At 41.5% G+C, this 25,352-nt stretch overlaps 1 protein-coding gene across 1 annotated transcript in view; it reads left to right on the top strand.

Moving 5' to 3' along the window:
* dcdc2b (doublecortin domain containing 2B) overlaps nucleotides 1–25,352 on the top strand; it is a 52,556-nt gene that overhangs the window by 12,683 nt on the left and 14,521 nt on the right. The window contains exons 2-8 of the mRNA XM_068011022.1: nucleotides 1,325–1,382; nucleotides 10,114–10,190; nucleotides 14,223–14,354; nucleotides 17,585–17,731; nucleotides 21,076–21,115; nucleotides 22,769–22,825; nucleotides 23,785–23,977. Coding sequence (XP_067867123.1) covers nucleotides 1,325–1,382; nucleotides 10,114–10,190; nucleotides 14,223–14,354; nucleotides 17,585–17,731; nucleotides 21,076–21,115; nucleotides 22,769–22,825; nucleotides 23,785–23,977 — 704 coding nt within the window. The remainder of the gene's footprint in view (nucleotides 1–1,324; nucleotides 1,383–10,113; nucleotides 10,191–14,222; nucleotides 14,355–17,584; nucleotides 17,732–21,075; nucleotides 21,116–22,768; nucleotides 22,826–23,784; nucleotides 23,978–25,352) is intronic.

Below are 25,352 nucleotides of genomic sequence, written 5' to 3'. Positions count from 1 at the left end.
GGGGAGGGGGGAGCGAGGTCAAACTTACTTGATTGATCTAGGGAGTGATGGGAAGGGGTAAAGGTAAAAGATTCTGAACTTTGCGGGGGTGGGTGGCGATGGTCATATATTCAAGGTAAGTATTTCAGGGGGAAGGGCATGAATGACAAGTAATTCTATTGTTGGGGGGGAGAGGGCCTGGAAAGATTTTTTAAATTACTTTTAATAATTGTGAATTAACTGTTCCTTTAAAAATTTAGATTGTCATTTAGGGTTCTGAGGCCTTTAGAAATGGTGCCGGTGCCTGCGCAGTGGCACCGGACGCCGTTGCCAGGGAGGGCTCACCACCTCCCCCCCACATCATCAGGGGGGCAGTCCGCCCAAGGCATGTTAATGAGCTGCTGCGTTTAAAACCACGGTGGCTCCACGGAGTCAATGCCGCGCGTGCGGGCCGCCCTCCTTTACGGCAGCCACCGTACTTGGAGGCAGCCACTTAAAATCCAGACCGATGTTTCCTCTTGTGGGTGAGTCCAGGACAAGGAGGCACTGTTTTAAAATTAGGGATCAGCCTTTTAGGACTGCGATAAGGAGAAATCCTCTCTCTCAGAGTGTTGTGCGATTTTGGAACTCTCTGCCTCAGAAGGTGGTGGAGGTGGGGTTATTGAATATTTTTAAGGCGGAGATAAATAGATTCTTGTTAGACAAGGGAATCAAAGGTTATCGGGGGGAGATGGGAGAGTGGAATTCAAGACACAAACAGATCAGTCATGATCTTATTGAATGGTGGAGCAGGCTCGAGGGGCCGAATGGCCTACTTCTGCTTCTAATTCGTATGAATATTTTTTTACAAATGCAGCAACTAATATTTAACAAGAGCCACAGAGGCATATCATAGCTTGCAATGAGATATGATATGCAGTATCATGAAGCTGAATCAATGATTGTGATACTGATGTCACAAGTGAATAAGAGTCACGGGGCAATATTTGCATTCCATCTGACTCCAGTTCTGACATTTTATTTACAGCATTTGCAGTATGTAATCAATTGTAAATATAATAAAAGGCTGTATTAGTTTTTAACTCATTAGAAGCAAAGAACACTGCCTGGTGATATCACTTCTTATTTTGATATTAAATCAAATGTTTGTTTTGGGCATCTCCCTGTAATTTGTTTAACACACTGATATTGAAGAAACTTAATTTGCTATTGAGAACAGATTTAGAGGCAAAGTTAAATGTCGCTTCAAACAAATCATTTGTGAATGTATTTCTTTTCTGGTCAAATGTGACGTCTTAGGTTTCTTCCCTCATCAACAGCTTAATATCAATTTTTCTTTTATTAGCTATTTACAAAAAGGGAATCAAAAACCAAATGGAAACAGAAGAAAAATTGGCATAATGGTGAGTTCCTTTAAGTAACATTGAGAATATTGTTATATTTTGTTCATTGTTAAAACATTTCAGCTGAGAACTGTATATATCACTGGTAATACTATTAGCATATTAATTATTGCTGTCGATATTAGTGACAAACATTTAATGCATTGAGATCACATTCCCCTATCTTTAACTTTAAATGAGTTAGAAGAGTTAACAAAGGAATGCCATAGGAATGAGTTAAAGTGCTAATCCATTAATAACACCAATAGCAATGGCTAGGCCACTATGTGATTGTCCTATGTTTATACTGGCATTTTATAGTTATCTCAAGAAAATACAGCATATTATTTGGGATTAAATGTCCGTGATGGATTGTCACTTCGTATTATTGTCAGTATCAAAATCTGGAGGAATCATAGGAAAAAACTTCGCTGGAAATATTGCTTAATCTAAGAATGAAATATCTGATGTATCTGTGGGAGTGAGATTAAAGATGCTTTTTGTTGAAGTGAGCTTGGCTGGGTCAGAAAAGGTACTGAGGAGGCCTCCATTTATATCTGAGGAGAGGTATTCATGTACTGTAAAAGACCACAAGTTGTAGGTGGATAGCTTGCTAGTTCTGAATTAAAGTTAGGTAGTGAAGAATAATGAGAGGGCCTATATAATAGAGTATATGATTGAATATGCTATTTTATTATCTACAGTGGGAATGTTACATTCCTACGGTTTTTAGAAAAAGGTCTTGAAATTACTCTCTGAGAAACACACTGTTCCATTTTGGTTCTCCTGATGCACTGTATCCAGTTGGAACATTGCTGTGGGATTGTATACTGTGATTTGTGGTCTTCGCAGTAAATGTCTTCTTCACTATTACATCTGGCAATTAAAGTATTAGACCTTGAAATTACACTGTTCCAATATTAGGCTCTGAATGCTTAATGCATTTTTATTCATTTCCTTTCTGCATTACTTTTACAGAGATATTAGCCCATTTATTCTAAATAAATTAACACCTTTGTTAAAATATCTTCTTTGGCCTCCTTATCTCGAGAGACAATGGGTAAGCGCCTGGAGGTGGTCAGTGGTGTGTGGAGCAGCGCCTGGAGTGGCTATAAAGGCCAATTCTAGAGTGACAGGCTCTTCCACAGGTGCTGCAGATAAAATTTGTTTGTCAGGGCTGTTACACAGTTGGCTCTCTCCTTGCCTTTCATGTCTTTTTTCCTGCCAACTGTTAAGTCTCTTCAACTCGCCACACTTTAGCCCCGCCTTTGTGGCTGCCCGCCAGCTCTGGCGAACGTTGGCAACTGACTCCCACGACTTGTGATCAATGTCACAGGACTTCATGTTGCGTTTGCAGACGTCTTTAAAGCGGAGACATGGACGGCCAGTGGGTCTGATACCAGTGACAAGCTCGCTGTACAATGTGTCTTTGGGGATCCTGCCATCTTCCATGCGGCTCGCATGGCCAAGCCATCTCAAGCGCCGCTGACTCAGTAGTGTGTATAAGCTGAGGGTGTTGGCCGCCTCGAGGACTTCTGTGTTGGAGATACGGTCCTGCCACCTGATGCCAAGTATTCTCCGGAGGAGAATGATCGTGTTAAAATAGCAGCACAGAAATTGCGTATAAACATGCCAAGTGTTTCTCAGTTTACCTTAATACAGTACACTATTTAGGGCCAACGTCTTTGACCAAGCTTTTCGTCACTTGTCCTAATGTCGCCTTCTTTTGCTCAGTATCAATTTTATTGTCAGATTACATGCTCCCTTAAGACAATTTACTATGGTAGATAGATGCAAGTTGTTATAACTACTTCAGTTAAATAAATGCAACTCAAGTTTGGAGCAGAGGTATTAAGTGATGTCTCTGTGCATGTCTATTCGTCCCACTCAACAGGGGGCAAAACTAGGGCAAGATTTTAACTCACTCAAAATCCATTCACTTACAGAGTTAAATTCAGGCCCTCAAATCACCCTAAGTAAGGGAGTGAGGGTGGAGAAAGAAATGGAACAAAGTACATTTTACAAACATTCGAAGTAAGATGAATCATGGAGGCGGTGCAGTGAAGATTTACTAAATTGGTCCCTGGGATGAGGGGGTTGTCCTATGATGAGAGGCTGAGTAAGTTAGGCCTATATTCTCTGGAGTTTAGAAGAACGAGAGGCGATTCTGAAAGGGCTTGATAGGGTAGAAGCTGAGAGATTGTTCCCACTGGTCAGGGAATCTAGAACACGTTGACAGAGTCTCAGGGTAAGGGGTCAATCATTCAGGACTGAGATAAAGAGAAACTACTTCACTCAAAGGGTTGTGAATCTTGGGAATTCTCTACTCCGGAGGGTTATGGATGCTCCAACGTTGAATACATTTAAGGCTGGGATAGACAGATTTTTGCTCTTGCAGGGAATCAAGGGATAGGGGGAGGGAGGGAAGGGAAGTGGAATTGAAGCCCAAGATCAGCCATGATCATATTGAATGGTGGAGCAGACTCGATGGGCCATGTGGTCTACTTCTGCTCCTATTTCTTGTGACAGTTAATGTTAGGACATGTGGTTTGGCATCATCTGTGATAAATCCAGCATATTTCTACATTTAATATCTATAGTGATTTGTTCCCTAAGTATCACAGATTTATGTAACAAATCCTAGAGGCAGAATAAATACTTGTTTCTGAGCAGATCAAATTAATAACAAATCACTTGCTGTAATTATTATTTTAAGCTAAAGCTTAGTCACTTAGGGGAAGTGCAGGCACAATTCCAAGCTCTTACTCCAATGGGATAGTTCAGTTGAAACAATGGTCATTTAAGCAATGTCAAAGATCTCTGGTTGCAGGCTGGTGCCCTCCCATTCCTCTTCATATGGCGGAAAATCTTTGCCCCTCACTATCTATGTAATGTCCTCTAGTCCTAAAACCCTCTGAGATCTCTGTGCTCCTCCAATTCTGGTCTCTTGAACATCCCTGATTTTAATCACTCCACCATTGGTGGCCGCGCCTTCAGCAACCCGGGCCCTAAGCTCTGGAATTCCCTCCCTAAACCACTCCACCTCTCTCTCCTTTAAGACACTCCTTAAAACCTACCTCTTTTACCTTGATCTGCCCTAATAACGCCTTATTTGGCTCAGTGTCAAATTTTGTTTAATAATGCTCCTGTGAAACACTTTGGTATGCTTTATGTTAAAGGCACTCTATAAATACAAGTTATTGTTGTTGTTCTGTGTGGTGTCCATTCCGTAGAGTGAAATTGTGGAGAATGTAGCAGACAACCAGGAATTAGGACACTGACTCTGGGCTGTCTTGCCGAAAGGCACCAGGTCTGTCCAGGCAATGAAGCATTGCTTGAGCACGCCAATGGGCTGTTCGATGTTGGCTCAAGTCAACCCTGGTTGTAGTTTAGACAGGAAGCATGCATTTCAGAGAGATGCCATGAACCGGGTATGAAAGCGATAGCCCTTGTCCACAATCAGCCAATTGAGTGGACGTCACATTCCTTGGGACCAAAATGGCAGCAGGGTCCAATTCTGGTCTCTCGTGCATCCCCAATTTTAATTGCTCCACCACTGACGGTCACGCCTTCAGCTGTATCGGTCCTAAGCTTTGGAATTCCCACCCCGACCATCTCTGCATGCCTACCCATGGTCCTTTAAGACGCACTTTAAACCTACCACTTTCTGACATAACGGGATGCATTTGACGAGGCCTCTGGCGTCGGGGTCATGGTGGGGGACCCGGACAATTCTTCCGGGAGTTGCCCACCAGGATCCCTGATGCCGAGAAGGCCCCGTCGCATTTTACCGGTGGCAGCTAGGCCTCGGTGCACCGTCCCCCGCCGCCAAGTGGTGGGGCCTTCATTTGCCCAACAGAATTAATGCAAATAAATGTTAATTACCTTCCCCAGACCGGGTAGCCGTCCCACGTCGATATTCCAGCTGGTGGCCGGAATTCCCCCACCTTCCGATCCTCGTTTGGGGATTCAAGGCGAGACACTGGTGGGGAGGGGGGAGGAGTTTAATTTTCAGGTTGGGAGGGGTGTGGGAGTGGAGAAAACCACTCCGATTGGTTGTGGGGATGGTGGGAAGAGGTTGAAGGTCAAATATTCTGAAGGTGAGGAGTTAAAAGTCAACATTTTCCAAAGTGGTTTTTGTGGAGCCAAATGTCAATTTATGAAATAAGAACTCGGTGGGTGCTGGGGGGGGGAAGAGGGGAATCAAAGATAAATTAAAATTTTCTGCACTTTCTACCAAAATGACAGCTTTAAAGGTGCAAATGAAAGTGAAGGGGCTGAAGCCCTTTAAAAATGGCGCCTGCGCAGTGGCACCAGACGCCGCTGCCTGGGATGGAGTGACCGCCCCCTCTATGTCATCGTGAGCGGCTGCTCCGCCCCCTCCATTTAAATGAGCCCCTGTGTGAAATATCCCCGGGGCTCAGCAGCAGCTGCTGCAGGTGGGTGGACCGCCGACTTCAAAGTTCGCGATGTGCGGTACGCTAATAAAATTCAGCCCAACATATCCTTCTGTGGCTCAGAGTCATAATTCATTGTAACGCTCCTGTGAAGCACCTTGGGATGTTTTACTATGTTAAAGGTGCTATATAAATGCTATCAATTGTTTTTGCTGTACATCATAAGACCTCAATTTTCATAGAATAAAGAGACTCCTTCCCGTTTGTGACAGGAGTGCTGACCACTAAAATAGAGGCTTGCTCGAAAATGGCCTTGGCTGAGAAGATGTCAGTAAATTTATTTTGACGATTTGCTTCTTGTAAGCATCCTGGTCACAGTGAAAAACAGGATGATGGAGACAGGAAATGTCTATTTATATAAATATATTATTATTATTATATAGAGCCTTGGTGAGACCGCACCTGCAGTATTGTGTGCAGTTTTGGTCTCCTTACCTAAGGAAAGATATATTTGCCATAGAGGGAGTGCAACGAAGGTTCACCAGACTAATTCCTGGGATGGAGGGATTGTCCTATGAGGAAAGATTAAATAGACTGGGCCTTTATTCTCTGGAGTTTAGAAGAATGAGAGGTGATCTCATTCAAACATACAACATTTTTAAAGGGTTCAACAGGGTTGATGCAGGAAGGATGTTTCCCCTGGCTGGGGAGTCTAGAACCAGGGGACACAGTCTCAGAATAAGTGGCAGGACATTTAGGACTGAGATGAGGAGGAATTTCTTCACTCAGAGGGTGGTGAGTCTTTGGAATTCTCTACCCCAGAGAGCTGGAGTATATATAAGACTGAGATCAATAGATTTCTACATATTGGAAACATCATGGGTTACGGGGATAGTGCAGGGAAATGAAGTTGAAGTATAAGATCAGCCATGATCTTATTGAATGGGTGGACTGGGTTTGAAGGACTGAATGGCCTACTCCTGCTCCTATTTCCTATGTTCTTGTGTTCAAGACAGAAATCAATAGATTTCTGGATACTAATGACATCAAGGGATATGGGGATAGTGGAGAAAAATGACGTAGAGGTAGATGATCAGTCATGATCTGTTTGAATGGAGGAACAGGATTGATGGGCCGAATGGCCTACTCCTGCTCCTATTTCCCATGTCTCTTATGTGTTTACACATGAAAAATAGATGCTAATCAAAGTCTCCACCTCCTCCCCACCCAGCAGCACCTTCAGAACAAGGGAAAAGGACAAAATTGGAAGAAACAAATAACTGCTCTTTTAATAGTCATGAGCGTGCTTGTTACTGTGCTAACTACAACACTACAACATGTTTCGACATGTTTCCTCGTGATGTGAACCATATCACATTGCAGAAGACAACAAACTATTTTACTCAGTCATCTTCATTTTCTTGCTTTAGGAAGTGACTCAATTAATCTTTCGTTTCTTGAATTGAGATCATATAAATATGGCCCTTTGTGAGGTTCTTTAGTCATCGTGCTCGCCTCCATATTCCCCTGCTTTTATCTACCTGCTCCTTCCAGAGGACCCTGTGGCTAAGGCGTCCTCATCATTGCCTTTCAAATTAATACATGTCCCCTCAGTTTCTACACTTATGAGATATGATAGGCATTAACACTTCTCAAGCAGTAAACATGCACATAATTATATATGAAAAAATAATCAAGTATTCAATCTTTGAGTGTAAACACTCAATTAAAAAAATCCGGAATTTTCTTCAAGTTCCTTCATGTAGATTTAAGAAATAATCAAGATTACATGCAGTGGCACAGCCGTCAATAAATTTATGCTTGGACCGCAGGTTGGAATTGTTTGGTTTACCAGAATACAGTGCACATTAATACGATGCCTTCTCTTCAGCATGTGCTTGTTTGGAAATTAAGTAGCTTACTTGGAAGTGGAGTAAACATCTCTGCACATACAGGAAATTGAGGCAGGTACGTCTAGGCTCACCACCTGTAACTCACGAGTGGGTAGCTGTGGGGGGGCCACCTGGGAGTCTAGGCCTGGATTAGGGCCTCCTGTCCTGAAGATGAAGGGCAGATTTTTTTAACAAATATTACAAATGGCATCCTTACAAAGGGGACCAATGGACGCAGCCTCTTCCTGAGCTGGGGGATGGGGAGGGGTCTGGAGGGGGCGTGGACAGAACCACCCCAGGCTGGTAAACACCTGCTGGACTTACCAGCCACTTTGCCATGGGGGCGCCTCAGGTGTGTCCTATTATCACCCCCTCCCCCAAAAAGCTGCTACTCATGAAACCCCTCCCAACCTAGGAAAATAAGGAAATGCCACCCCCACCTGTCACTCTCCACAAAACATCCTAGGCTTGGCACGTGGAATTTCCTGATTTTCATAGGAGCACCTAAAGCAGAGCATTTCTCCTCATGACTTCAAGACTCTTTTTATTAGCAAAAAAAAGCAGATGTGGTGAACATTGTAGGCAGTTTTGCCTTAGCATGCAGTTTTCAAAACCATAACTTCAGCAGTATATTGAAGCTTTGGTGAGTATTCAGAGCAGTGATCGAGATAATTTCAGAATTTCAGGCTCAAAGTTATGAAGAAAGAGTCGGAACTGAATTTATTTTCATTAAAGAAAAAAGATTAAGAAAAGATATCCAGATTTTCAAAACATCGAGAGGAAGGGACAATATAGATGCAATCAGATTATTTTTAACAGACTGTCAGCGCTGGCTACAGGATATATGTATAAAATTATCAAGCCTCAGGCAAGACTTGAGATTTGAAGGAAGCTTTTATTCCCCACAGAAAAGTGAATCTGTGAAATGGACTCCCAGACTATAAATGAACGTGGTGTTGACTGGAACTTGTAAAAAAGGAATTGAATACTAACCAATACAAGATATTAAATCGGAATTAAAAACTGCAAAATTATTATTGCAGTTCTAATCCATTTCAAATGGATTTTAATTGAGTGAAACTAGTATTAGTGGTCAAACGGAATGCACTGACATCTTTTTCCAAATTGCAGGCACATTAATGAATTGTCACAACAAAATCAACTGTGTACTGGTGATCCATTGGGACCTGCGTACAATTTAAACAATATTCTTTTTAAAAATTAGATCTTTAGAACAAGCATGAATGAAGGAGTTGATATGAAGTCTGTTCAGTGTGTCTAAAAGCTCACATAGTGATATAAATTAGCATTGTGACATAAATATGCAGACACTCACAAATGGTTTCATGCATTCATGATGAAGAGCAAGAGGTATTTAATCGGATGGCTGCTCACAAAACCTCCTCTGGTTGTCAAGAATTTATATTTGTGTGTGCCAATCAAGCCAGGTGAATCACATGACTGCAGTCCACAGATCTTTATCAAGCTAAAAGTGCAATTGGGTAGTAATTGGCACAGTTTCAGGAATGTTATTTAAAAGCAGCTTGTTCAGTCACACCACTTGTTACCACGCCAATGCCAATCAAGTCAAAATAACCACAAGACCAGCACTGAAGCCAAACTCTCTGTAAATGGACTTAATCTCTTGCTGCTCATTTTCCTCACACTGGCATGCAATTACTGGATTCCTTTGAGTATTTATGTAATAATATCTCCAGATATCCACCCCTCTGTGCTCTTCCTCATTTTTGTGACTGTGTTAAAATGTGCCTTATTAGTGGCAATATTCAGGGCTGATTTTAACCCCCTCCCCCACCCCGAGATGGGGTAAGATGGCAGAAGAGGATCGTGTCACATTCCCAACACATTCCTGTCGCCGCACCATCTCGCTTGCCTGAATTCAGGAATTGGAAGGCTGCATGCCCCAGATGAATGCAAACCTAATTTAAATGGCAAAGCCATGTCCCAATGATGCTATTTGGTATGTGCATGCCATCTTAACCCCAGGCCTCACTAAGGCCCGCATCGTCTCCAACCTGCTGGCAAAAGCTGGTGATAGCAAGTGTCCTGGGCACAGGTGGCTCAGGTAAGTGGCCGTTTTGTATGTTTTTAAAGGTTACATGTGGGCCAGGAGGGTCAGGATTGCTCCTAATGTAGCAGATCTCGGTTTCCTTTTCCTCCCCTCAGTACTTCCAGTCACAACAATGAAATAAATCAGCCGTATTCTTTCCCAACAAGGGTGTGCTTATCATTCTCTGTCTTCCCTTCATACAAATCCCAACCTTTGTGTTACCTAATCATTCATTTGTGTTTTACCTTGTCTTCCCTTCTATCTTTACAGTCTTGGTGGTGGCAATAATATTTAGCTTGGACCTTCACTGAAGCATCTCAGCAATAAATGTGCAAAGGTAACTGAACTGAATTCAATTACTAAAATATATTTTCCCTTATATTTGTTTTTAGGTAAGGACTGTTTATTCCAACAGGGTTAATGTCTCTGCTAGATGGAGAAAATACATTCCAATACCATGCATAGTTCAGTAAGTATTAAAATCGGTTCTCACTTGATCACAACTGGCCTGGATTTTGTAGGCATTTATCATCCATTTTCTGTCAATTTCTAGGTGTATGTGAGAAAGTCAGTCAGCAGGTTCTGCCAGTTCCAGTCCCTCCCTTCCCTTCTCACCCTTCTCACCCTCCTCATCCTCCCCACACTCCCCCCACCCTCCTCTCTCTCCTCACCCTCCTCACCCTCCTCTCCATCCCCACACTCCCCCCGCCCTCCTCTCTCTCCTCACCCTCCTCACCCTCCTCTCCATCCCCACACTCTCCCCGCCCTCCTCTCTCTCCTCACCCTCCTCACCCTCCTCTCCATCCCCACACTCCCCCCGCCCTCCTCTCTCTCCTCACCCTCCTCACCCTCCTCTCCATCCCCACACTCCCCCCGCCCTCCTCTCTCTCCTCACCCTCCTCACCCTCCTCTCCATCCCCACACTCCCCCCGCCCTCCTCTCTCTCCTCACCCTCCTCACCCTCCTCTCTCTCATCACCCTCCTCACCCTCCTCTCCCTCATCACCCTCCTCACCCTCCTCTCCCTCCCCGCCACTTCCAGAAATTCCCATTGGATGTGATTGAATAGACTTGCCCATTTTTGAATATTAATGATCAAACTGGACAATCTGACCTATTTTCTATCACCAATAGCTCAGTAATACTGGACATCAACAATACTATCACTATGAAAGCTGAGAAAGAAATTCAAGTTTAATGCAATCAATCATAACATTTATTTTTTAAATTCCAACTTTGTTTCAACTAGTATTGTTGATCTCGCTGCAACAAATTCCCTCCCCCGCCCCCTCCCCTCAGGCCTCCCCCGACTCCAACCCCTCCCCCACCCCCTCAGCCCTCCTCCGCTCACCCCTTGATGTGTGGAATCTGACAGGATCAGAGGTACAGCTCAGAACCTACTACAATCATTAGAATTAGATTGACCCTGGAAGATATGTTAGAGTCGGGACAGAGTGAGGTGGGTGGGCTCTGAGTTCACTCTACCACCAATCCAATGGGAGGCCTTGGACAATCAAAGACTGCACAGAAAATTACAGCTCAAGTCCTGAGAAAGCCACTCAAGAAATGCAGGATTGTTATCTATTTCTTATCATTTTCTTGGGAGCTTTCATTCACCTTCCTCAGGAAATTAATTTTGATGGATTAATGATAATATAATACAAACAGCTTACTGAGAAGAACAGCCTTGATGAAGAGCCTTTTCTTGTTATTTGTTTTTCCTGAGATCAACTAACAACATACACATAGGATCAAATCCAAGACCTCACTAATCTGTACAGCTCAGCACCACACTACGGCCCAGAATTTTCTGGAAAATTTCAGTGTAATGCTGGTGTAAGATTGGAGTTGTGCCATTTTCCTCTAAGGAAATTCACACTTAACTGATGTATGCTAGTTTTACGCCAAAATTGTTAATGCATAAACTTCCTCAATCATATGCCCCGCTCCTGAGTTACATCTGTGGAAACCCCTAATATTTCATCAACAAAGGTCTGTCCCCATGAGAAGGACCAGGATCACGAGTTTCCTGCTTTAGGCCAATTCCAAGCATGTGATAAATTTACAAACAAAATTTCAGGTGCAGCATGACCTAAAGTCACTACTTCTGCCCTGAGCTTTCACCCTGCCCAGATTGTTTATGCTAATCTCCCCTTGTATTATTCTGCTTTTTATATTCCAACATATGCAAATCGGATACGTAGGAAATTGCATGATAAGTTGCTGTTGGCACCATCAATATATTAACAGGCTATAATTTCACTGTAATTCGGCATTGAGTGTGATCAAGAAAATTTTAGCCCATAGTCGCCCAGATAAAGATGAACTTACTGTTTGAGCTCAAAGGTATAATAATTTGGTTCAACTTCGATCAGATGTTAATGGGATTTTGCTTTGTAAAGTCTAACCTATAACTTATGTTCCAATGAAAGGTTTTGCCAGCTTACAAGGTAACTTTGGGTGATTGTTTGTAGGCGATTGTGCCTCATTTTAGACTATCTAATGCAGTCATCAAAAAGTTCTGCATTTCACGAAAATGCCATGGACCTCTGACACGTAAACTATTTACGCTGGAAGATCTAAACAGGTTAGCGATAAGCCTGGTTGACAACCAGAAAATGTTGCTTTGATAGTTGGATTAATGGCTCATTTTGACCTGACAAATAAAACAACAAAGAGACCTACACATTACCACACACTGGAACACAAAGATAAGATCTGTTCTGTACAAGGAAAACTGAATGCAAAATCAAACATTCGTCTACTGCAGTCAATCTGTGTTAGTGTAATGGTACTTAAATCCAGCACAGACTTGTTTGATTCCAGAATGAGTAAGTAAAACATTAGCTAATGTTTTTGTAATCAGAAGAATCGGCTCTGAAGTTTTGTAAGCAATCTATCTTGAAGAAACAATGTTTTAACTTTGTCACTGTTTGCAGTCGATGATACATTGTCACTGTCCACAGTATTAACATTAACTCAAGCACAGTTTGTAGGTGTAGCAGTGATGGTGGTGTAGAATTGGTATGGTTTATTGATAAGGTGATGAAGTGGTTTAGTGATAAGGTGATGAAGTGGTTCAGTGATAGGGTGATGAAGTGGTTCAGTGATAGGGTGATGAAGTGGTTCAGTGATAGGGTGATGAGGTGGTTCAGTGATAGGGTGATGAGGTGGTTCAGTGATAGGGTGATGAAGTGGTTCAGTGATAGGGTGATGAGGTGGTTCAGTGATAGGGCGATGAATTCGTTCAGTGATAGGGTGATGAAGTGGTTCAGTGATAGGGTGATGAAGTGGTTCAGTGATAGAGTGATGAAGTGGTTCAGTGATAGGGTGATGAAATGGTTCAGTGATAGGGTGATGAAGTGGTTCAGTGATAGGGTGATGAGGTGGTTCAGTGATAGGGTGATGAAGTGGTTCAGTGATAGGGTGATGAAGTAGTTCCGTGATAGGGTGATGAAGTGGTTCAGTGATAGAGTGATGAAGTGGTTCAGTGATAGGGTGATGAGGTGGTTCAGTGATAGGGTGATGAAGTGGTTCAGTGATAGGGTGATGAAGTAGTTCCGTGATAGGGTGATGAGGTGGTTCAGTGATAGAGTGATGAAGTGGTTCAGTGATAGGGTGATGAGGTGGTTCAGTGATAGGGTGATGAAGTGGTTCAGTGATAGGGTGATGAAGTAGTTCCGTGATAGGGTGATGAAGTGGTTCAGTGATAGGGTGATGAAGTGGTTTAGTGATAAGGTGATGAAGTGGTTCAGTGATAGGGCGATGAAGTGGTTCAGTGATCCAGTGCAGTGATGGGATAGTGAGAGGGCGGCAGTGGTTAAATTAGAATTTGTAAGAATGGATAATTCCGCCCCCCACCCCTTTCCCCACATGTCCATGCCCCTGCAACATTTGATTCTACGCATAGTCTTGTCCCACCCCCACAACCTTTAGGATGTTATAAATATTTCGTCATACTTGCATAGATTTTGTGAATTTTGCAATGCAATTTTATATATGCCCTTCCATGCCAGGCCCCAAACATTTCACTCACACCAGCTCCCAACCCCAAGCTTCCGACTTATTCCACATAGCCCCACAAGCCCCTGGTCTCTCTCCCCTACTGCTGAGCACATATAACTCACTGGCAGATCTGCCCTCAGAAAAGTCAAAAACAGAACTGTCAAACAGGGACACCGGAAATGTAGTGAGCACACAAGAGATTGGTGTACATTCAGTGATTGTTACGCTAAATCGCAACAGATCATTGGTGCCCAAAAAGACCCAGGTGAATTCAAGAGATGACACTATAAGGACTGGTTGAGGAGACAAGCAGAATGACCTAATTTAATCCCTGAAAATGGATTTTACAGTGGTCTAACAGTCCAGTGGTGTGATGGATGGTGTCGGAATCTGCTGCTCTGATGACCCTTTACATAGAAGATTTACCATAAATCTTTTCATGATGTTAAAATTTTGCTTATTTTGTGCTACTTAAAACAAAAAATCTGCTTATCTAGTATTTTTCGGAATGGGGATCTGCTGAGCCCACCTTTTCGATTAATTATTCCCAAACATGTGATGACAAATTGGGATAAGATTCTTGCCATGATAACCGAGAAAGCAAACATCCGAACTGGAGCTGTCCGGAGGTGGGTGCTATTGAAAATGGTGAATGATTGTCATCTTGTGTTTTTTCTCTGTATCCTTCCAAATCTAATACAGTGTGAAAGAGCTGATATATCCATGTGTAATATAATTACTTGGATTTGGCACTGTTCTGTATTATTTGCATTAGCAGTAGCACAGTGATAAAATAGTATTCTCACAGGTCTGGCAGTCACTGTTCACAGTAAGAGTCCTCCATCTCTCAGGAGGAAGGTGGCATGCACTGAAATTGTCAATGTAATGCATCATGTCTCTCACAAAGCATGGCTTCTTAATACTTATCGAACATTTCAATCCACAATTTTGCAGCTTTGTTATTAATATTACAACTTCCAGACTAAGAAGGACCTCCCATTTGTAGAGATAAATCCCTGCAGTTAGGTGTGACAGATTAATTTACAATGAGCAACAGGAGTACAGCCACATGTGCCGATTGTACATGTTCTCTTCAAGCAATGAAGAGATGATATAATTGATCTAAACATCCTGAAACTGTCAGGCTTCTATAGCACTGTAGACAGGAAGATCTCTGTGCGTCTAAGGGACTTAAATATGTGAGACTGTTAATCTGCAGTTTTCTGTACAGTCAGATTCATACATGGTTTAAATCTCGTACAAACCTAACTGCTGCCAGTTAGAGCTAAAGCCACACAATTGGATTTAGTCATAGAACCATAGAAAATTCACTCTCTCTATATTCCAGCTGTACCTCTCTGTTATCTTCCTTCAGCCCTCCACTGCCTCTGTGCTGTCAGTTTACTTGTCCAATTTTTAGTCTTCGATGAGCCACAATTTCTTCCAACTGAAGGAGAAGATCAAACCATTGTTTTCCGTTCCACCTTAAACTCTCACCACCAGCTCCATTCCAGCACTCCCGCCCCACTAACCTGAGTTACTTCCCTGAGGATGTAACAAGTAGGGTAGATAAAGGGGAACCAGTAGATGTAGTATACCTGGATTTTCAAAAGGCATTCGATAGATTAATAGGCAAAATAAGAGCTCATGGAGTTGGGGGCAATATATTAGCATGGATAAAGGATTGGTTAACGCACAGGAAACAAAGAGTAGGCATAAACGGGGCATTTTCAAATTGGCAGGCAGTGAATAGTGGAGTGCCGCAAGGATTAGTGCTGGAGTCTCAGCTATTTACACTCTATATTAATGACTTAGATGAAGAGACAGAGAGTAATGTATCTAAATTAGCTGATGATACAAAGCTAGGTGGAAAGGTAAGCTGTGGGGAGAACACAGAGAGGCTGCAAAGAGATATAGACAGATTAAGTGAGTGGGCAACAAGATGGCAGATGGAGTATAATGTAGGGAAGTGTGTAGTTGTTCACTATATTCGTAAGAATAGAAAAGCAGAATATTTTTTAAAAGGTGTGAATCTTATAAGTGTTGATGTTCAAAGAGACTTGTGTGTGCTTGTACAAAGAATGCAAAAAGTTAGCAAGCAATTAAGAAGGCAAATGGCATGTTGGCCTTTATTGCAAGGGGATTGGAGTACAGGAATAAGGAAATATTGCTACAGTTGTACAGGGCTTTGGGGAGACCACATCTGGAATACTGTGTGCAGCTTTGATCTCCACATTTAAGAAAGGATATACTTGCACTGGAAGCAGTGCAGCGAAGGTTCACTAAATTGGTCCCTGGGATGAGGGGTTGTCCTCTGATGAGAGACTGAGAAAATTGGGCCTATATTCTCTGGAGTTTAGAAGAATGAGAGGCGATCTCATTGAAACATACAAGATTCTGAAGGGCTTGGATAGGGTAGACACTGAGAGATTGTTTCTGCTGGTCAAGGGATCCAAAACACGGGGGCACAGTCTCAGGTTAAGGGACTGATCATTTAGGACTGAGATGAGGAGAAATTACTTCACTCAAAGGGTTGTGAATCTTTGGAATTCTCTACCGCAGAGGATTGTGGATGCGCCATCATTGAATACATTTAAGGCTGGGATAGATAGATTTTTGGTCTCTCAGGGAATCAAGGGATATGGGGAACAGGCGGGAAAGTGGAATTGAATCCTAAGATCAGCCATGACTGTATTGAATGGTGGAGCAGGCTCGGTGGGCCATATGGTCTACTCCTGCTCCTATTACTTTTGTTCTTGTGTTCTAGCCACCATCTAATCTGAACCAACCTTGACATCCTATTCGATCTTGAATTGAGCTTCTGACCTCATATCCTCCCCATCACAAAACCACCTATTCCCACCTTGGTATTATCTGCCTCAGCCAATCTGCTGCTGAAACCCTTATCTGTACCTTTATCATATTCAGAGTTGAATACTAGAATACTCCAGTGCTGTTCGTGATAGCTTTCTATCCTTCACTTTCCATGAATTTCAACCAATTCAAATTCCGTACCCAGGCCCTATCCCACACTAACTGACACTCACTCATCATCCTTTCCTCGTTAACCTCCATTGGCTCCTTGTTCTCCAATGCCTCAAATTTAAAATTCTCATCCTCAGGTTTAAATTCCTTCATGGCCCATCCCCCTTGTGGCTCCGTAAGCTCCTCCATTGCCATAAACCAATCCCCAATCTCTCCATTCCACTGGGGGCTGTGCCTTCAACCTCCTTGGCCTCATGCTCTTGACTTCCCTCCCTAAATCACTCTGCCTTTCCACTCATTTAAGACTGTCCTTAAAACCCAACTCTTTGTCACTCCTGCTCATATTTCTTTGTCTCTGTGTCTATTTTCTTTTCCTTGTGCCTCTGCGAACATTTTAGGATGTTTCTCTATGTTCAAGGTGCTATATAAATGCAAGTTGTTATAGTTGTTGCTATTGTAAATGCTGGTTGATACATGTTCAAACTGATACTGTAGGTCAACTATTCAGATGTGGGTTTGACTGTTTTAACTGTAACTTTTTGACGTGAAGATTCAAAACTGTGATGGAAATGTGTCAGAAAAGCAGGCTTTGGAATTCATTTAATATTGAAGCTTATCTCAACAGATGCTTAACTATGGTGATGAAATCACTGTAAATAAAGAGATGCAGTGACATTGATGTCTTTGAATCATACTGCTTGTTTCCAGGCAACCATAGCATTGGAATGAATAATATCAATATTTTACAGTATTCAATATCCTTTTTCATTATTGCCCATTGATAAATTGTGAGGTGATAATTTTGGAAAAAAATTTAGTGATAAATCATTCAGATGTATTTCAGATTCAAGAAAAAGTGATTTATTTTCTTCAGGCTTTGTACAATGGATGGACAGTTAATAGACAGTGCTGTTCAGTTAGAGAGTGGACAGTACTATGTAGCTGTTGGATCTGAAAAGTTCAAAAATCTTCCTTACCTAGAACTCCTCGTATGCAAAATGTCATCACAAAATGCTTACAGGTAATTTCAGTTCTAGCTCTTGAATTTGTATTGTTTTGTCATATTCTTGATGCTGTCTCACTTTGGTCAAAGGACATTGAAAGGACTAATTGGGGCTGAAATTCCACTACATTGATTAATCGGTGAATGTCTGTTTTTCTTCATAATTGCTGACTGTTGTTATGACCAAGGCAGGAGTAATGTGCAGTTAATTCAGTCCCACTACTCCACAGGTCGCAGCATATTATTTTCCCACCTGCTGGAAATTAGCCAAATTAAACACCATATTTATTCCCCAAAATAAAGCACACCAAACTAGGTTTCTTTAAACAGCAACAAATTAACTATTTATTAATAAACCAATTTTAAACATAATGAGATAAATCTATATGTATGAATAGATTTTATAACTTCTTAGTCTTCCTAACCCTCATGCACACACATACATTCAAAAACCAACAGTTAACCAGTTTTTAAAAGATTGATTTAAGTTAGAGCTGTTCCTTAGCAATAATAAATTAACTGGGTTGTAAATTCTGGTAGAACATTTCCAGATCAGTGAGGTGTCCCAGAGTCGAATATTCAGATGCCACTCAAAGTTTCCAGGTGAAATTAATGGACAATCTGTGATGGGTGGGCATTCAAGGCAATTTGGCTGCAGCAGGCATCACACAGATCTCCCAGCAAAAGGTGTAGCAACAGGTCCACTTGGATTTCTCAGTAACAGATCAATAGCAGAAACTCTTGAGATTCAGGAACTTCCAAAAAATACAACAATACAACAGGACTCACACTTGAGGTAGAGGTTTTCAGAGACTGGAGACTACCTTCAGCAATGCAGGCTTCCTATCAGCAAAGGAGCCTTTCTCCAAAGCAGTAATTCTCCACAGAGTGTTACAACTCCTCTTCCTGGGTCCTCTCTCTCTCTTCAGGCATAAACTGCGACAAAGGTTTTAGCTCCCATACCTTCGATTTTGCAATTCCTTCAAAGTTCTTTTAACTTTATGAAGAGATTAGTATTTCCCTTGACACAAGAATTATTTTTCACAAGAAAGAGTTTCTGGGCTGTCTTCCTACCCCTTTTAGCAGCAAACTGTTTCTGATTTCTTTCAGAGAGAGTTTTCTTTCTCTGGTCTCCAGAACAGGTTCCAGCCAAAACTGGTCTTTTCTTGCAAAAGAGAAACTAAAAACTCCCCAGCAGCCAGTCATGTGACAGTCATTTCTCTCTGCTGAGTGGCTTGGAAAAACAGATTGCCTTGCGAATACCCCACCCAGTTCAGAATTCACTGTTCTCAGAGAAATCCATTTCTCAGTTTTAAGGGCACACATCTCTTGTTTTTTGTTAAAAAACAAAGCACTTATAGCACTGTAAACTAACTTGTATTCTTATAATCACACAAAGTTTCATACATGGCATGACATCCATTCATGGTTTAAATCTCATACAAAGCTAACTGCTGCCAGTGAGAGGCAAAGACACAAAGTTGGATTTAGTCATGATCACTCTCCGAGGGTTCTGTCTTGCTATCACATCACATTGCTCTGATTTAGATATTAAGCAGAGAATAATACATGGCAGACTGATCTAATCAAGGGTAAAACAAAATTCTGCAGATGCTGGAAATCTGAAATAAAAACAGAAAGTGCTGCAAATACTCAGCAGGTGGAGATGCTGCCAGATGCTGAGGAGAATTTCCAGCACTTTCTGATCTAATCAAGGCATTGAGCTGACATCATGAATTACATGAACCAATAGTGCTTCAATCAGCCCTTCATATTTACACCATGAACACATCAGCTGCTGTATCTCTGCCTTACATTATGTTACACTGACAACACTTTTGAACCCATTCCCATCTTATGAAAAGGCTAGAACATCTTGACATTTTACAAACTCAACCACTTACCGTGCAATAGTCACAGGGGACATCAACCCTCTCATCTGATGAAAACACAAGAAGCAAGTCAAAATGAGCGGAAATGAACCTTATTGACATGAGTTAAACATGAGTGATTCCTATGACTGGAAGCTATACATTAAGCATTGATTATGAACAATAATTGAACACACAGGGATGACTTGAGTTTACTTGGGGAATAGTGTGTTCTTTGTATTTTCTTTTCCTGATATCTGTAGCCTAAGGAAGTCATGCAGGACAGGTGATGTTTTTCCATCTCTATCAATAATGCTCTGATGAAGCCTCTAGTAGACATACAGGAACAGCTCAGAGAAAACTTCCCTCTTTCTTCAGCCCTCAGTGAATCGGTGCTCAGCTTCTGTGTGTCCCTCACCAATGTATTTGACCTGCGACTAAGATTTTGGGACCATGGAGATAGCAGTTCTGTAGTTCGACACAGTGACGCTCCAACAGACTGTACCAAGGAGACACAACACTGTGTACTGTGTGTTGCAGTGGGCTGATTGAGGCAAAGTGATATATCATTTCAACATGTGTCTGAACACACCACTTGACCACTGTCATTTAGCTCTTCTGCTCCATAAAAGCAGGTAACGGAGAGAAAAAAAATACAAATGGTTTAAAAAACAGAAATGATTCCAGTTTCACAACACTTGAGATATGAACAGAGTAGGTGGCCAATCACAGTTTGTGAATTACAGAAACATTCTCTGAGGACGCGATCATCACGTAACTCGCGTGTGGTATTGGGGTTTCTCTGATAGCTCAATTGGTAACGTCACTACTGCGTGTCAGACTATTTAATTCAGAGCAGGAAAGCTTCCCATGTCATTGTCAGTCTGGACTGAGTTCCCTGATTTTCCCCAGGACAGTAATGGTGTGCTACAAGAAGGTTCAGTGGTCCTGTCCTAAAGAGGAAACTTTAAATAATGTTCCTGTTTCTGATCACTATCATTGTGTAGATAGTGAGCTAAGGCACTTTGCTCTGGTTTTCTGTAGCTGGTCTCAAACCCCAAGCAACCATTAGTGGCAGAACTTTCAGCTGTCTCAGCTTCACTTTTCAGGACTCTCTCTGCCAAGCTCTCTGCTCCCTACCGCTCTCATCCCTTTAAAAGCTTTCTCAAGCCACCTCCTCAACCAAGCTTTTGGTCACCTCTCCACGGTTTTGTACAAAGTCTCGCCATCAGTTCCTTTCTTCTCATGAATTGCTTTGAGATGTTTTTCTTCATTAAAAGGCACTAATGAACACAGGTTAATGGAATTGTCATCTGCCACATATCTTTAATGCAGCATACAATGGTGAAAACTGCTTTACCGTATCTTCAAATATGAAGATACAAGTAAGCTTCAAAAAGCAGACACACTGCCTTTTTAATAATGCTTTTAATGAAGCTTTTATATGCAGAAAAATAGAAAATAATTGTGATATGAATATTCTTTTTTCAGACGTCAACAAATGACCAGACACAAGAATCACAGCAAAGAGGTAAATCGTCTCCTAAATGTGCATAAGTGACAAAGCAGAGCTGATCTCTGAGACACGATGACACCAGTAACAAAGTCATTGTAATTCCAGCGTGGCAACTCCCACTCATTATGGGCCAACAATTACATCATGTGTTAACGTAAACCCTGTGATCTGAATAATCCTATAACTTCTTGTAGCAACCTGGAGGAAATATTGTAATTTAGGGCTAGAAGCTCCAGTTTGTGTTATTTTTAGTAAATTGATTCATTTCATTTGGATGAAAAATGTTGTGCTTGCTAAAGCCCGGCTACCCGACCCGAACCCAACCAGACCCAACTACATGCGTCGGGTTCGGGTTGGGTCGGGTCGACATTCCGAGTTCAGCATTTGGGCTCGGGTCGGGTCAGGCTGGACACTGCTTCCGGAAGTCACGGGATCAGGCTTACCCATGATTCCCCACAACTCCAGCTGCTGGAACAGATTGAAGGAGATTTGTGTTGGTTGGATCGGGTCGGGCGCGAAAAAAAATTAAAGGACTCGGGCTCGGGTCAGGTTCGGGTTGGCTGTGGTCGGGTTGGGCCTAGGTCAGGTTTTAGTTTTATACCCGAGCCAGGCTTTAGTGTTTGGTCTTTCAGCAAAGCCAATAACTTGGCCACCTTTTCTAAGTCAGTTGTTGACTGATGGCGAAGTTTTACATTAGCAACACTGACTATGGAGCTCCATAACGAGTTCATTCAACCTGCTCCCAGGCTCAAAACAAAGGCGCTGAATTATATTGGTGATGGGGGTGTCATATCTAAATTAACATATTTTAAATTTATATATGATGATAGATGTATCTGCGGAAAGCCCCATTTTCATCTTTGAGTACTGATGGTTTTGATAGCCACCATGTTGATGCAGTTTGTGCCCCTTTCTTAATGGCCCTTAACAGAAATATTGCTCAGTAAATGGGGGAGGGTGAGACCATAGGTTTGATTCAAGCAAAATTAACAAAGTCCATCATTTAAACTCATTGATCAGAAATATGTCCCTGTTATTACTGCCCAATCCTCCTCCACTTAATGTTAGTTGGGCAGAATGATTCTGTAAAGATAGCAATGGCCCTGGATATTTAAAAGTGCATTCACCAAATATTGAACAAACATTTTTATTTCTGTCATTGTCGAAACCCCAACTTCACCATTTTCTAAGTATCTTCAACACACACCAGCAGTATTTACATAACATATCATTCCAACATTAAGTATACAGATATGTCATATATGACACATCCACAAATGCACAGTCATAACTCAGAACTTATTATAATGCAATATAATCAGAGTCCTGCTTATACAAATTCCCAGTTTATGCTTTCCTTCTGCGACTATTGTTTTGTTCCACATGGCAGTAATTGTCGCTGCCTCCAACATCTCACTCAAGTGGCTGGTCTTCATCTGTGAACCTCGACAAATTCTTTTCTGCAGTAATTACATGATCTTAAAAAAACAGATATTTTAAAAAGTTCAGAAAGAATATTCAGTATGCAAATGGTTAAATGTCATACAACTTCTAACACTAATAATGATCTTTAATTTAAAAGTAAATGATATAAAATGAAAGACTTGCATAAACAAATAATTGTGCAACTAATTATTTTCAATTGTTTGCATCTATTGTGTGAGACAGTATATCCTATCCCGAGATGGAGTCAGTGATTCTGCACTGCTGTCATCACCTGGTAAGGTAATTATCATATTGACTTGGCTGAATTAGACTCTCCATCCTCTTCCCCTTTCCAATGAAGGATGGTGATCCTCCAGCAGACACCTCCTTCCACTGATAATCTGTTTACTACCAAATCCATTTTATTGAACAGTATTTATCATGTGATGTAATCACAATACAGGAGAGTAAAACTACTCCTCAATAATCACTAGAGGGAAACAGTGAGCTCATTTCAAAAATAGAATTATTCAGAAAACATACACATAAGGGATTATAATAAGAAAATGGCTTTGTGATTTTATTAAATGTACCCTGTGCTACCCTTGCACCCTCCTATTCTACTATATCCAAAAGTTAAGAGTGGGTTTTCCTGACGGGTTGGTTGATTAATATACTCTTCAATGTGAAGCTCAGCAGACTGAGCAGGAAAATTGCAGGTTTGATTTTTTCCCTGTGCTGAACTGGGGCAGCAGGATCAGTGTCCCAATTAATCTCAACATCCCTGAGCTAGAATGGGCAAAATAATCAGCCACATTTGCCTCTAGTTAGGAGCTATCTAGTGACTCCTGCTATAGAGAGCACTTATTTGGATATTCAAAAGGACAGGACCAGGCTTCATGATCTTCCTTAGCGAGATCAACATGGTCAACTGCACTTAGCACACTCTATAGTAAAATCTTCGGAAATGAAGGTGCAATTAAGAGGAAGCTAGATAAGTGCATGAGGGAGAAAATAATAGAAGGATATGTCCCTTCCTAACAGCACTGTGGGTGTACCTACACCACAGGGACTGCAGCGATTCAACAAGGCAGCTCACCACCACCTTCTCAAGGGTAATTAGGGATGGGCAATAAATGCTGGCCTGGTCAGCGACGCCCACATTCCACAAACAAACAAAATAAATGTGAAGTGGGAGGAGTGTTGTAAATACTGTGTAATAGTTTGTAAATGAGGATCCTAATTGTTTCAATTTCCAGTCAGATCAGCGGAGAATCCAGTCCACAGGGGATGCAGGAGCAGTTGGAGTCATCTTGTCACCACAGACTGTCAGGAGGAAAGGAAGAAAGAACACCAACCAGGAAGCAAATTCTATATTCTTTGCAAAGCCGGTTAAAGTGAAGTCAAATCGGAATCTGACAAAGAAGTCACAGCTCAGGGATGCTGCCAAAGGTAAGAGTTCTAATTTTTAAAATTGAAGCTTTGTTAAAAATTCATCTGACACAAGCAATATTTACAGGAACTGAAAGTCATCCTCTTGACAGTCTTGCCACCAATTTTCCCACTTACCCATAAGATAATGAGTAACTCATGCTGGGATTCATATAGTCTTTCAGATTATTTCATGTCATTACATAAATATGCAGTAGATGGAGGCTAGTCAATACTATCATTCATTTGTCAAGCTACTAGGATAAGTTGGAGAAAGTAAACAAATGAAAATATACTGCTGAAAGATTCCAGGGAGAGGCCGTTAAATTGTGAAAACAATGCTTTCTCTTCAATTTGATTTCCATTCCAGCTACACACACACACTCAAACACACACACACACACACTCAAACACACACACACACTCAAACACACACACACGTACTCGTACTGTTATACAGACAGCAGCAGCTCTATGCTACCATGATCAAATGCCTATTTCTTCTGTGCCAATAGGTTATTGAACACACGGGCAATCGTAGCAAAGCCCAGATCTGGCAGCCACACACTGATAGGTCCAGTAGAAATGCAACATAAGAAATCAGCAGTGGAGAACAATGCTTGATCTTATATTCCCATTCTCAAAAGCCCTTGCACCATTACCCAAGCTGGGATTGCCTAGATCTGGTGCGTATGGGTCAGAACCACGTCACACAGTGCTGATGTATCTGAATGCAATGTCTATTCAGTGGAAATAGGGAGATACGTCAAACTATATTGAAATATTTAACCAGGTAGTTAACTAGTAATGTCTGATCATACCTAGCTACAATCTAATGACATATTTTGACAGAAATGAAAGTGTGCTCAAGTATATGTTTCTTGTTGCAATTGTTCATAGTTTGATTATGATTTATTCTTCGTTTATTAATTGCTTAAAGATGTCTTGGATAAAAAATAATTGTTTAACCAAATCATTGATTAAGGAACATTAGAAACTCTGGTATTATTTTTTCTGCTCTTTATTTATCTGAATCAGACATTTAGTCCTGTTTGAAAATCCTTTTGTCCTCCTGACTATGTTTTGTCTGAGATGGAGGCATGGCCAAGAGAGGAACAGAATAATAATCTATACACTTAACATAGTCTTTATCATGTCAAATCATGTTAACATACTTCACATGATGAATAAATTTGTAGCACAGTGACTATTAGAAGGGGAAAAAATACATCCACATGCAAGAGCATCATTTTGATCATTTTATTCTCAGTTGAGTCAAATTTAAGACTACCTAGAGGACATTGAAAATGTTCCAGTTGATATAGTTAATATGGTTTGGCACAAGCCAGCTCAACATCTCCTGGAATGATTCCAGGAGATAGAGGTATTAGTGGGA

Source organism: Heterodontus francisci, chromosome 31 (genome assembly GCF_036365525.1).
Source record: "Heterodontus francisci isolate sHetFra1 chromosome 31, sHetFra1.hap1, whole genome shotgun sequence".
NCBI classification, from domain to species: Eukaryota; Metazoa; Chordata; class Chondrichthyes; order Heterodontiformes; family Heterodontidae; genus Heterodontus; species Heterodontus francisci.
Note: the sequence above shows the minus strand (reverse complement) of the source record. Positions and strands in the feature narration are given on the sequence as shown.